Genomic DNA, 14,458 nt, shown 5'->3' with positions numbered 1-14,458 from the left:
TGTAAGGTGGTCCTAAATTCTAATTGGACGCTATAATTTTCATTGCTACATCAATTCATGTGAATATATGCCTCTCAACATGCAATAATATTGTTCTGGGACCAGTGAGTGTTGCTCAATCTCAAATCCTCAATGACTTTTGGTAGGTCTGAAAATAATAATTAAATTCCATATCTATACCATAAATCCATTGTCTTACTTGTCCTGGGACAGGTGAGTTGCTCAATCTCAATAACTTTTATGTTACCCTCATACATTTTTTATTTTTCTATCATGTTTCATGCTGTTCTATGTTTTTAAAGCTTTAGATCTGCCTTCAGCAGTAGTATGTGCATATTCAGTGATGTTTGCAAATTTGGTATCAGTCTTGATTCTGAATATTTACCTTGGGCTAATGCGCTATATGTTTGTATGCAATAGATAATCATAGATATTACAATGACCACTTTAAACCAAGTAGATATGCACACGATACCAATGTATGGAATCAGAATGAAACAATCATGAATAAGGTCTCAGAATCAAGAAGTGAGGAGATAGTGTTTGAGCCCAAAAGTAATTTTGGCAAAATCTTTTAGTGGGTTTGAGCTAGTGGGCCGATACCTGCGGCCCAAAAATGGGACTATACGGATTTGGGATGTGGTGTTGCTCATCCCGTGTTTCATAAGAAAGTATCGTCCTTAATTGAGCGCTTGTGGGAGCATAAAGATATATTCGCAATTAATACGTGAGTATCCTAATGCTCGCATCCAGCGATCGTATCGAGGATTTTCACAGAGGCAATTAATCCTTGCCTATATTCTAGCAGCGATAAAAGAGGATAGTTATCACCCATAATAGTATCAATGCTATCAAGAGTTGTGATTTAATTCAAGGCCAATAACTGTGGTCCAAGATATAGTATTCCATTCCCATTAGGGAAGTGAATCTACAATGAGCCTATATATAGAGGCTAAACACGATACAGAAAAGGACGTCTTTCGAATCAATCAATCCCAGCGATTACAAAGCCTCCCCGGAGCAAACCCTCAACCTCGTTGAAACCCGGTGACCGCCTGCCAGTCCTAGTCTCCTCGCGAGCCGACTGTCAGCCTCACCAGATCAACCCGGCGACCGTACTTCCAGTCCCAGTCTCCCCAGGAGCCGACTGCGAGCGCAACCGCCATTGTTACTTCCAGCGAAGCAAGGGTAACGCCCTCGCAACCCAGCGAAGCTAGAGTCACGCTTTAGCAAACCCGTGCTTCTCTCAACTTCCCAGTGATTGCTCTGCTTAGTCTACAACACTAAGTATCGATTCAGTGAACGCAAAGAGACCACAACCAAAGCCCTTACCCGCGTAAGGCAAAGAAGTCCTTTTCCGAAGGGCAAGAAAAGAACCCTGTGACGAGGTTGGTGCTCTCCTCGTCCACAGCGCTTGAAGAAGAAGTCAGGTCACGGGACTACCCCAACGACTGCACCCCGCGGTGCTGGCACGCCTGCGCAACCACTCGTCCAAAAGAGACTGTTTGCACACCAGCTGGTTTTGGAGCCAAACAGATAGTATTCATTTTCATACGGCGTTTGTGCAATGGTGGTTGGCAAAACTCAATTGGGTTTTGGTCAAACTGTGCCTGCATCCATGTGTACCTTCTCTTCTCTTTCACTTGTATATACGTACAATAATTTTTGACAAATTATTAAAAGCTAAGCAATTGTGACTTGTGAGTTAGAAAGCCAATTGATTATGGGACTGGATATGTGCCATTGATTCTTTGTGTGCTGGAAAGAAATTGCTTTCCAAACAAATTAAAGATTATTTGGCAAAAAAAAAAAAAAAAATTTTAAGATTATATATATTGTATGTTCATTAGAGCCATATTTGAATCTCCCTCCAAAACATGTTTTCTCCCACAACTCACTTAAGTGTGGTACTACAAAAGATCTATTGCATTGGTATAGAATTTATGATTTTCATACCTATTAAGTCACTGAGATTAAACAATATCATTATCGACAGGTGTATATATATATTTCACATGAGTCTATTTAGGATTGAAATTTATAGCCTCCAATTAAGCCAACCTTAGTTTACCCTGTGTTTTTTTAGAAAAGTAGTTTATGTCCACCATTTTAAGTATCTGATCATTTTACAATGCAATTAAATGGCTGAATGTGCATGAAGGCAAATTTGCTTTTGTACTGAGAACTTATTGATGACTGTTTCATTCTGGTTCCATACATTGGTATCGTGTGCATATCGATCTGCTTGGTTTAAAGTGGTCATTGTAATATCTATGATTATCTATTACATACAAACATAGCGCAAGGTAAATATTCGGAATCAAGACTGATACCAAATTTGCAAACATCACCGAATGTGCACATACTAATGCTGAAGGCATCTACTAAAGCTTTAACAACATAGAACAGCATGAAACATGATCGAATAAGAAAATGTATGAGGGTAACATAAAAGTTATTGAGATTGAGCAGCTCACCTGTCCCAGAACAAGAAATGCAATGGATTTATGGTATTGGTATGAAATTTATGATTTTCAGACCTACCAAAAGTCATTGAGAATTTGAGATTGAGCAACACTCACATGTCCCAGAACAATGTTATTGCATGCTGACAGACATATATTCATATGAATTAATGTAGCAATGAAAATTATAGCCTCCAATTAGAATTTAGGATCACCTTGCACACAAACGCACCCCATGCCATTATTTCACCATGTGTTTCTCGGGAAGATTAGAAAAACGTACATCTCATGTGTGGATTCATCATCATTCTTAAGTAGATGATCAATTAATTAAATTTGCAGTGCAAATGGCTGATTGTGCATATATAAGTGAATGTAATTTCTGTATTCATTTTGGTTTGCTTTCCAAACTTGCTTTTGTAAGAGAGGATGACTTATTGATCTGTTTCATTATGGTTCTCTATATCCATTGGTCTTGTTTGCCTATCTGCTTGGTTTACAATGGTCATTGTGTTCAGAATCAAGAGTTGTTTGAGGTATTAATCGAAAATGACAGCTTGAACATTAAAAACAAAATATTGAGGAATTTTGAAGATTGGGAAACAAAGGAAACCTCTAGATCTAGCTAGACGGTTGTTGTTTTTGGGGTTCCAATACATAAGGAATATAAGGAATTTTCCATGTACACATGAAAAATAAGAACGTACTGGGAACTCCATATGCAAAGTAAGAAGACTCCTAATCTCAGAGACAATATCTCAATCAGCTGCTTAACAGTCCTCATTCTTGTTTACTAGAGATACAGCTTGTATGCAATCAGACTCAACGATAAGAGCAAAATCTAGAGCAAATTTCTGATGGTAATTAAAGAACTCAGTTGCTAAGAGTCTTATGACCAATATGTGGTAAAGGGAAATATTGGAGTAATATGTGGGAAGTACGTACCAAGTTACGAACTAAGAGCAACTCCAACAGATTCCCTATATTTTGATTTTTATCTACTTTAGGGAAAAATAAGCCTCTTTTGTTCCAACAGATTCCCTATAACTATCTCTATTTTAGAGAAAGTGAGGAGAGAGAAAACCAAATTCCCTATGTTTACACCAAACTCCAAAATTTTAAAGAATAATATGGAGATTTTATAGATTACTTTAAACTAGGGAATCTGTCAGAGTTGGAGAAGAAAAATAGCCTAAAGGTTTGACTTTTGCTTCTCTATAATACAAAAATTATAGGGAAGCTGTTGGAGTTGCTCTAAAGCTTATGCTCCTTGGACAAAAGATTTACTATATGGTACATATTATATTTTAAGGATCCGGATCCTCTTCTAACCCAACAATCTACTTAAGCTTTGAAGGAGGTAACGCCACGTGGCTATAATGAGATCCAACGGTAATTAATGCAACAAGCTTACATGATTTTTTTTTCTCATATTTTTGAATTTTATTCTGTCTGTAGCTAAATTGTTGCTTCTCTATATACTTGTCTTCCTCACTTTCGTTCTTTTTTTATTGTTTCTTCTCTCCGTACTATAAGGCCTTTGGGAGGGAATACAACAAATCTTTCCTCAAAACCCATCATCAAGGCCTGAGCAACTCCAATGCTATCAGAAGATTGACCGCCGCCGCATGGTCAAAGAAGAAAGCTTGAACAAGATGTTCTGTGGAATTGATGATCAGTCTGGGTTTTGGCCATATGTCTGGAATCCCATCAATTGAATCCTAGTGATGCCAGGATCGCTGGGTTTGCCGGTGACCCGCGATCCCAATCGCCCGATCCGCAACGCGATCCAAATCGATAACTCCAGCGATCCCATTGTCTCAGCGCATCAGTTCTGGGTTTCACTCACCGAAAATATCCACGAAGCCTGGAGGCCATGAGGGCGGCGTACTGCATCGTCGCGACGGAGTGCACGGTCAAGTCTTCAAGAATCAAGACCAGTGATCAAGACTTCGTCAGTTCGTCGGTGTTCTTGATCAGACGATCTAGATTCTAGATCTATGAAAGCATCGAATCATGATTCGCTTTCGCTGAAAAGATTCAAATAATCCCCAACAGATTTCAAAGGAAACCATGGAATTATGGAAGCATTGAATTATTATCAGACCTTCATCGGTGGTGTTCTTGATCAGGGCTCCGATGATGCTGAGCTTTTTTTTTTTAGTTTATCCTCTTTTCGTTTTTGTGAAGAGATTTCATTATACTATTCCGAATTTCTGATAAAAAAGAAGAATAGAATATTTTCTATCCTAATTCCTAATTACCTCTGATATCTAATTTTACTTGTTTACCCTTTCACATTGATGTAGTTTTCATAGTACATGTATAAGGGTTATTTACGTCAAAAAGTTATATTATAATTCCTAATTACCTCTAATATGTAATATCTAATATGATTATCTATTTATTAATTTTTTTTTCATAATTATATTTATCATATGTAATTTATTTTTAATTAAATTTTTAACTAATATATCCTATTGTACCACGTACTATAGAGAATGGCGTTTCGCGTACCCGTACCGCAACTATCCGCGATCTTGGTAACAGATTCCTAACCAATCCAAGAAGAAAAATTTTCAACCACTAAAACCCATAAAGACGAGTCAAGAATTTAACAAAGACCATAAAAATTTGAACCGAAGTGGAACAGAGTGGAAGTAAAATAAAGTTAGATTTGGTCCATCAAAGAGCTAAGGAGATTAAAGATTAGAAGAGAGAGAGAGAGTGAACAGGCAAGGTCTTGTGTATTGGTTTTTGATGTCAATCACTACGTGGGGCTATTGTGGACCATTAGATGTTGTTTTTACACTTGTCATTACGTGATTAAAAGCTTAGGTAGATTGTTGGGTTAGGAGAGGATCCGGATCCATATTTTAAAAGTATGGGTTGGGCTGTTGTTAGTAGATCCGCCACTGATATCGAGCATAAACAAAGGAGTTGCAGAGTACGTAGGTACAAGATAACCTAGGTAGACGGGGACTCGGGGAGGATTGAAGATATTGAAATAAATAAATAGTGTGAAGCTGAAAGTGCAGAGGTAACCTGTTGGGCTTAGACTAACAAAAAAATTTCTAAAGGCGGTCCAATTTAAGCCCGCCTAGGAGCTATAAATACTGAGCAGAAATCAGAAGATAAATCTAGGGTTAGGGTTTTGAAGGATAGACGTACGGATGGGTGGAGCAACAAGGTGTCTGGCAAGGGCGAAGAAGAGGGCGGAAAAAGAAGGGGAGAGTAGTAGGAAAGCTTACGAGGCTGAATCATTGCTGTATCTTTGATGATCTCTTGGATGCCAATGGAGTGAAGATTAAAATTGTACCATGTTTTAGCAAAGTCTCACTTATATTAATGAACTGATACTTTAAGGTAAAAAATTAAAAATTAAAAATTAGTTCGATACAAAGGTAGAGTAGTCCCAAACTAGTTCACCAATTTATGGTGTCACTACCTCTGGATCGAACTAATTTATTTAGTATATAAGAGTATCTTTAGCAATGCTAGCCAATTTTAGCTAAAGTAGCTAAAATGTCATTTTGGCTAGCCACTTTAGAAGTACGTCTGTATCAGTGCTCTCTATTTTAGTTAATTTTGAATTTATATTATTTTTTAAAGAAATATTAAATAGTGTAAATGTATTTATAAATTACATAAAATAACTCAAAATGAATATTTTAAATTATAGAGAGTCTTATCTCACTTTCTATATTTAAGAGCGAGATAGCTAAAAATTATAATAGAGAGTCACTTAGTAGTCTGATGCAGCTATTAAAATAGATAAAAAACTAAACATGCTCTCTAAAATAGCTAACGAGCAAAAATAAAGAGTATGCTAAACATACTCTAAATACACTTATCTATATTATATACCTCGTACATAAAAGTACCGGATATAAATATTTACTACTCTCTTAACTCCATTACCACGGTCATTGATTTCAGTCTCATACATGAAAAAGATTTTACTCTTGAAAAGAATAAAACGATCCCAGGAGAAAAGATCCTATTCCTAAAATACATCGCATCCAATTGTGAAGGCACCACGATTCCTTGTGAATAAAGGATTGATTAATTACTTGTGCGTCAAGTATAGGAGTGTGCCTATTTAACTTTGCATGTTCTGTCATTCTCAGAAACTCTCTCTCTTGTTCTATCTCTTTCTCTCACCAAAAAAGCGCATGTAATCAATTTTGGGATTACAGCCATGGCTTCATCGTCTGAGGAACCACCACAGCAGCCACAGTCAGTGAAGGACTGTCTTTACAAGACCAAGCTCATTCAATTCTTGGACCGCACTGCCCCTATCGTCCTCCAGAACGACAATGGCCCCTGCCCTCTCCTCGCCATCTGTAATGTTCTCTCCCTGAGAAACAACCTGAACTTGAGTGCAGACACTACAGAAGTCTCTCAAGAAAAGTTACTCACACTCGTTGCTGAAAGATTAATTGATTCTATTGATAATAAAGATGCTGTTGCCGATGCTATCGATCTACTCCCTCGCCTTGCAACCGGAATCAACGTCGACATAAAATTCACAAGGATAAGTGATTTTGAGTCTACTCCAGAACGTGCAATATTTGATCTGCTAGACATCCCACTATATCATGGCTGGATAGTTGATCCCGTGCTAAATGAGACTGCTAATGCAATTGAGTCCAAGTCCTATAATACTCTTATGGGGGAGCTTGTTGCAATGGAAACACAAAGTATGACTGCAACACTTGGTGTACCTTCCCCAAGCCTTTCTAAAACTAGATATCTTGTTGAGTCTCCACATTCAGCTTCTTCTGATGAACCAAAGGTAATTAAAGCAGGAGACCGTGAAGAAGAAGCAGAGTTGTTAATGGCCTTACAAATGTCTATGGGTGAGCTTTCAACTTCAGTGGGTGATCCTGAATGCAGTAATTCTCATCAGTCAGAACTGTCTGTACAACAAGGGGAATTGATCAGGACTTTTTTGAAGAACAATGCTAGTCAATTGACTTACTATGGCCTTTTCTGCTTACAAGATGGCCTTAAAGAGCAGGAGCTCTGTGTTTTCTTTCGAAACAACCACTTCAGTACCATGTTTAAGATCAATGGAGAAGTTTATCTTTTGGCAACTGATCAGGGTTATCTGAATCAGCATGATTTGGTGTGGGAAAAGCTTAATGAGGTGAATGGAGATACATTGTTCATGACTGGCAATTTCAAGGAATTTAAAGTTGATAACCAATCACATGAAAATTGGACCACTGCCGACTACCTTGCCAGCATTGATAGTGCAGCTTCAGCAGGCTTCGATATAAATTCCGATCTGCAATTGGCAATTGCTCTGCAACAACAGGACAACTGTAGCGGAAATTCCACGAAGCTTGACGATGGAGAAAAGAGTGGTCTAGTTCTGACTCCTCCTCAAGTTCTTGAAGGGTCCAAGAAAAAAACTGTTCTTGTCAATTTCATGGAGTACTGTAGGGCTATGGTTAGGGAGCCGGATCATGTAATGAGTTTCATGCTTGCGGAATTGGACACGAGTGGATCGCTTGATGAACAGCTGAGGTTAGTTGTGAAGGGAAGATTTTTGCCTAAGAAGTTCGGAGCAATCTTGCGGAAATATGTCAATCAATATGTGATTTGCTTCGCATGCAGACGTACAGACACTCGACTTTCGAAAGAAAATCGGCCCAAGTACCATCTTATATGCGAGTGGTGTTGTGCTTCGCGATCAGTTGCTCCTATTAAAGCTGGTTTTGTTGCCAAAGTTGGAAACAGGAACAGTGCGGCATGATATGTTCTGAGACTTGATTATACTAACCAATGGCTATTACTCTTAAATCAGTTAAGAGCGAAATTTGAGTTTGAGTGAGGATCTAGTTTTGGTGTTTAAGTTTTAGTAGATTAAACCTTTGTTTACCTATTGTTATTGATCAATAACATGCAAGTGTGCGAGTATCTTTCTAATTTTTAGCTTTCGGTAAATATTGCTTTTCCAAACCTCTTTGGTTTGGTCACCCTCTTTGTATTTCTTGTTTTATTCTTGAATAAATGTTGAGAAATTATATTTGCACATAAGCTGAATTTTTGTTTCAAACGGTCATGGGATCATCATGATATTCTCTCTGTTCTGCCTGAATATAATTCATCTAGTCACTACTCAACTAGTGCGCGGTCGAGATCAGTTGCTTCTTATAGTGGTAGGAAGGAGACTGCTGTTTATGCTACCGACGAAAATACTGGCATGGAGTCGTGATTCGGTGCAAAGTTTTTATTGACAAACTTTCCAGAATCCAGATATTTCTTAGTTCTGTTAAACTCGACTTAGATGGGCTTGCCACTCTTCAAGTCCATGCCTTTGATAATGAAGAAAATGTGTTTTCGTCACTGGTGGGATTGCAATTCATGTGGCAGCTAGAAACCAATGAACCACTGCATCACCTTGTTCATGTTCCTCTTAAGGACTCTCCCCTGAGTATTGTGTGGAGACCTAGATGTCCAAATAAAACTTGAAGATAGTGGTGTATTCTCTGACATGTATGTTGTAAAAGGAATCGAAATTGGGCATGAGACTGTTTCTGTGCATTTGCTTGAGCCACAATACAAGCACATGGCTGATAAGATTGTCCTGACTGTAGCAGAAGCCATGTCACTTGATCCTCCCTCACCTGTACTTGTCCTCGTTGGCGCTGCTGTTCGTTATAATCTGAAAGTTATTCGTGTGAACAAGGCTCAAGTGCTAACTTGACCGTCTCCACATCATCAATGGTTTCATCAAACTCTTCAGTTGCTCATGTTGACTCTATGACAAACGCATTGAGCCTAGGGGTAACAAATGCCATAGTTGAAGATACAAGGGTCAATGACGCTGCTGTAACAACGAAAGCATCAAATGGTGCCTACCTTTATAGATGTGATGCATTCAGTTCCTTGATAAAGTGGAAAGTAGAGAGTGGGCCTGTCATCATTGTCAAAGGGGGGGGGGGGGGGGCATCTAATTTACACATGTTGGGAATGCTGAGTTCCATACATCAAGTTATGGTTCTCCATGTTCATGGGCAGATTTATATGCTTCCGCTTCTGGTGGAGCTACTTTTCATGCTACATTGCCTAATGAATATCACAACTTTGAAAGCTCTTTTCATGGACCTATTGTCTTAAAATCATCTTCACTTATTGCGGCATATCCACCACTGAATGGTCGTCAGGCTGGTGATGGAAATCATTATGGTGGTTACTTTTTTTATTTGACTCTTAACAGCTAGAAACTGATAATCCATTGGTAAAGTTGGATAAGATGTGCCTTGTCCCTGGAACGCATCTGGATGTCATGCTTCTTGGTGGTCTCGAACAGTGGAAAAATGGTGTTGAGTTTGTGGAAACTGTGGAGATCTTAAATAAAGAACATGGTCACATTGATGATGGTGCTTGTGTGAAACGGTTATCTGAGACCTATAGGAGTCTGTACAGAGTTTCACGTGAGATGCTTGGAACCTATAGTATTGTTTGTGGTAATCTGTTGGGGATGACCATCCTATGCCTGCAGTACGTGGCTGACGTGTCGTTGTCTCTTATATGTAGCATTCCTACCTCATCAATTGCTTTGATAGCTGATGAACCCGTAATTCAACTTGAAGTTATAAGAACAGCAATCCAGGCTGACCGTAGTTCAGGGAGAATTCGTGTCACTCCCATTACTGTGGCTAATGAGCGCACCATTAGATTAGCTGCAGTTGGCATCACTAGTAATGGAGAAGTGTTAGAGAGACTAAATCTTCTCCTGAAATCAAGTCATCTAATTCTTCTCCATTGATTTGTTCATAGGCTGTTTTGATACTGAGCTATAATTGCTTATCAGTTTTTATTCTAGCTGTAAATATAGTTTATTGCCTGCATTGTAACAGCAGCTTACTACTGCTATATATGTGTACAATTGTAAACATCAACTTAAGGAAAATCACTTTCTACATGGTATCAGTAGTTTTGGTTCTTACCTGATCCTTCTCCTCTGTCTCGATCCTATGGCTGCCCTCACCCCTTCCTCTGCTCCCTCTCCCAACACCTCCAACTTCATCAAACTCACCGAAACCAACTATTTGGTTTGGCTTCGTCAACTCAAACCATTCCTCAATGGCAATAATCTTTGGGGCTATATTGATGGCTCCAAATCTGCACCTGCACCCACCATCATGTCCACTCCCTCTGACACTCAACAAGCCACTCCAATTCCCAACCCTGAATATACAAAATGGTTTCAACAGGATCAGCTCATTGTCAGTATTCTCACTACAACGTTAACTGAAAATATTGCCCAACTCACCATTGGTTTCGAAACTGCCAAAGACATATGGGATTGTCTTGCTCGCCATTTCTCTCAGCGCTCTGTGGCTAGCGCTGCCAATCTAAAATTGCAGCTACTTGATCTTCACAAAGGAACCCAATCCGTTGATGATTATCTTCGCCATGCCAAATCTATTGCTGATTCCTTGTCCTCCATCAACAAACCTGTTCCGGATGAAGACTTGGTACTTGCAACCCTCCATGGCCTTGGTCCTGACTATCTCATGCTTCGTACTGCTCTCACGCAGAAATCTCCTCTCCCTGACTTTACAGAGCTGCGTGCCCGGATTCTTTCCTTTGACGCTTCTCAATCTCGCCCCTCTGATTCCACTCCGGTCACTGCTCTCTATCATCAAAGCCAAGTTTCTTCCCGTCGTGACAATCGCTCCCACACTGGCAGAAATTTTCCCAGAAACGGTCGCTCCAACAGTGGGCGCTCCTACCGTGGTCGTCCATCTCAGATTGCGGCTTCCTTTCCTGCGCAACAGATGCCCGTGCCCTCTCTAGGGCCATTTACATCTCCTGCTTGGGCTGTGCGCCCCTCTCCATCAAATGGGCTTCTCGGCCCAGCTCCAACGTGGTGTCCCAATTGCCATACCAACCAACATGGGCTGCATCAGTGTCCCCATCGATTTCCTGGGCCATCTACTACTGCACCTTTTGCAGGAGCCCATTTTGCTGCTGATCCGAATTGGTATCCGGATACGGGTGCAACTCACCACATGACCGCTATGCCTCTCAATCACTCTCAACCATATGGTGGCCCTCATAATGTGTATATGGGTAATGGGGATTCGATGCCCATTTCTCATACTGGTACCCTTCCTTTTTCCTTAGGATCTTCTCAATTCTCTTTATCTGACGTCTTCCGTATTCCCTCCATTCGTAAAAATCTGTTGTCAGTTGCTCGTTTCACAAAAGGCAATCGTGTATTTTTCCTTTTCGCTCCTGATTTTTATCAAATCTATTGCTTACTTACTGGTCGTCTCTTGTTTCAGGGCCCCTGTAAAGATGGTCTCTATCCATTAGATCTGTCCAGTGTGTCTCCTACTCCCCATGCTCTTACATCCACTCACTCCACCATCTGGCACAACCGTTTGGGCCACCCTTCGTCGAATGTTTTCGCCCGTATAGGGTCTTCTATTGGTTCTAAATTATCTTTTCGGTCATTTTGTAAAGATTGTGCTTTAAGCAAATCTCATCAGTTACCTTTTCAATCTAATAATGCAACTGCCACTACTCTATTTCACATAATTCATAGTGATGTTTGGTCTTCTTCTACTTCTTCAATCAGTGGTTTTAAGTATTATGTACTCTTTACTGATGAATTTTCTCGGTATACTTGGATTTATCCCATGCGTCGCAAAAATGAGGTTCTTACTCATTTTCAAACCTTTGTTGCTATGATCCAAAATCTGTTCCACCTTTCCATCAAATTTCTACAAAGCGATAATGGTACCGAATATGTCAGTTATGCTTTCTCTAACTATTGTAACTCCTTGGGAATCCAACAAAGGTTTTCTTGTCCTCATACTCCACAACAAAATGGCCTTGCCGAGCGTAAACACCGCCACATTGCCACCATGGCTCGTGCTCTTCTTCTTACTTCGGGTACTCCACATAATCTTTGGGTTGAGGCTGTCTTAACATCGGTTTATCTTATTAATCTTCTTCCTACTCCTGTCCTTGATTGGGATACACCTCATCGACGTCTCTATGGTACTCCGCCTTCTTATTCTTCTCTTCGGGTCTTTGGTTGTTCATGTTTCCCTCATCTTGGTCCTTATGTCTCGGATAAGCTCTCTAGTCGTAGTCTTGAGTGTGTTTTCTTAGGCTACAGCCCTAAACATAAAGGCTATCGGTGTCTGGATCCGAAATCTGGTCGTGTCTACGTCTCTCGGCATGTTTTATTTGATGAAACCAGTTTTCCTTACAGAAAATTGCAGGACCCATCAGTTCAAGTGTCAAAGGCTTTGGAGTTAACTCAATTAACCGGCCCTGTTCTCATCCAAGATGCCCACTTGCCCAGCGGCCCAAACGCTCGGCCCACCTCGTCTGTTCAACATCAATCCTCGACTTCACTTGCGTCAGACTTGGTCGCGCCTCCTCCATCTAATCCTCCGTTATCTCCACCGGTAATCACATATCACCGCCGACCCAGGCCTCCCTCCGCTGTTCCTGCTCCGTCGCCGCCTCCCTCCTCTGTTCCTGCTCCGTCGCTGCCTCCCTCCGCTGTTCCTGCTCCTCATGGCATCACCGGTCCTCCCATCAACACCACCGCTACATCGTCGTCCACTGTTGCTCCTGATCGGCTTCCCACCGACGGCCCTGCCCACCGGTCCAGTTCTCCCCCTCCGGCTACCAATTCTCCTTCCAGACACCAAATGGTCACGCGCCTCCAAGATGGTACTCAAAAACCCAGAATCCCAAGTGATGGCACAGTGCGGTATCCCATTCCTCGAGCTCTCCTCACCATGGTTGACTCGGTTGAACCTACTTGTTACTCTCAAGCTTCAAAGAAGGCTGAATGGCGTGCTGCTATGGTTGACGAAATCAATGCTTTGATGAAAAACAACACTTGGTCTTTGGTTCCCTCTTCTCCCACACAGAACACTGTTGGCTGCAAATGGGTTTTCAAAGTCAAGCGGAATCCGGATGGCTCCGTCGAACGCTTCAAAGCTCGTCTTGTGGCCAAAGGTTTTCACCAACAGCAAGGTATTGATTTCCATGAAACCTTCAGTCCTGTTATCAAACCTGCTACCATACGTACTGTTATTAGTCTTGCTGTGTCTCGTGGTTGGTCTCTTCGTCAATTAGATGTCAAGAATGCTTTTCTCCATGGTTTTCTTACGGAGGATGTCTACATGACTCAACCTCCTGGTTTCATTGATCAGTCTCACCCCACTCATGTCTGTAAACTCAACAAATCCCTCTATGGCCTTAAGCAGGCTCCTCGGGCGTGGTTTCAGAGAATGACATCTTTTCTGTTGTCTATTGGGTTTACCCAAAGTTTGGCAGACTCATCCTTATTCATTTTTTCTCATGGTCCGCACACTATTTATTTTTTGTTGTATGTGGATGACATTGTGGTCACGAGTAGCAATGATCGCCTTCTTCAAAGCTTCATTGATGCTCTTTCCCGTGGTTTTGACATTAAAGATTTAGGGCCACTCCACTACTTTCTTGGTCTGCAGGTTCACACCTCCTCTCATGGCCTTCACCTTAATCAAGTCAAATATGCTCATGATCTCCTTTCTAAACATGATATGTTGCTTACCAAGCCCATGAGTACCCCTATGTCTACCAAGGATTCTCTCACTGCCACTGATGGTGCGTTACTTGATAATCCCACTGAATTCCGGACACTAGTCGGTGCTTTACAATACCTCATGATTACACGTCCGGATATTGCTTTTGCGGTCAACTCGGTTTCTCAGTTTATGAGTCAACCTCGTCTACCTCATCTTATTGCCGTGAAGCGCATTCTTCGCTATGTCAAAGGCACACTTGGTCATGGTTTATCCTTTGCTCCTCAACATCAGCCAGTGCACCTCTTCGCCTACTCTGATGCGGATTGGGCGGGCTGTCCCGACTCCCGCCGGTCCACGTCAGGTTATCTTGTGTATCTTGGTTCGAATTTGATCTCTTGGTGTTCCAAGAAGCAGCCCACGATTGCCCGCTCG

General features: G+C 40.9%; 1 protein-coding gene across 1 annotated transcript; it reads left to right on the top strand.

Moving 5' to 3' along the window:
* The first annotated feature begins 6,666 nt into the window (after positions 1-6,666).
* On the top strand, positions 6,667-8,418 carry LOC112172472 (ubiquitin carboxyl-terminal hydrolase MINDY-1). Its single transcript, XM_024309831.2, has one exon. It carries the CDS (start codon positions 6,667-6,669, stop codon positions 8,227-8,229), a length of 1,563 nt encoding a protein of 520 aa, XP_024165599.1. The 3' UTR covers positions 8,230-8,418.
* Positions 8,419-14,458: the final 6,040 nt, after the last annotated feature.

Source organism: Rosa chinensis, chromosome 1 (assembly GCF_002994745.2).
Source record: "Rosa chinensis cultivar Old Blush chromosome 1, RchiOBHm-V2, whole genome shotgun sequence".
Lineage (NCBI taxonomy): Eukaryota > Viridiplantae > Streptophyta > Magnoliopsida > Rosales > Rosaceae > Rosa > Rosa chinensis.
This window is presented reverse-complemented; position numbering and strand designations above follow the sequence as displayed.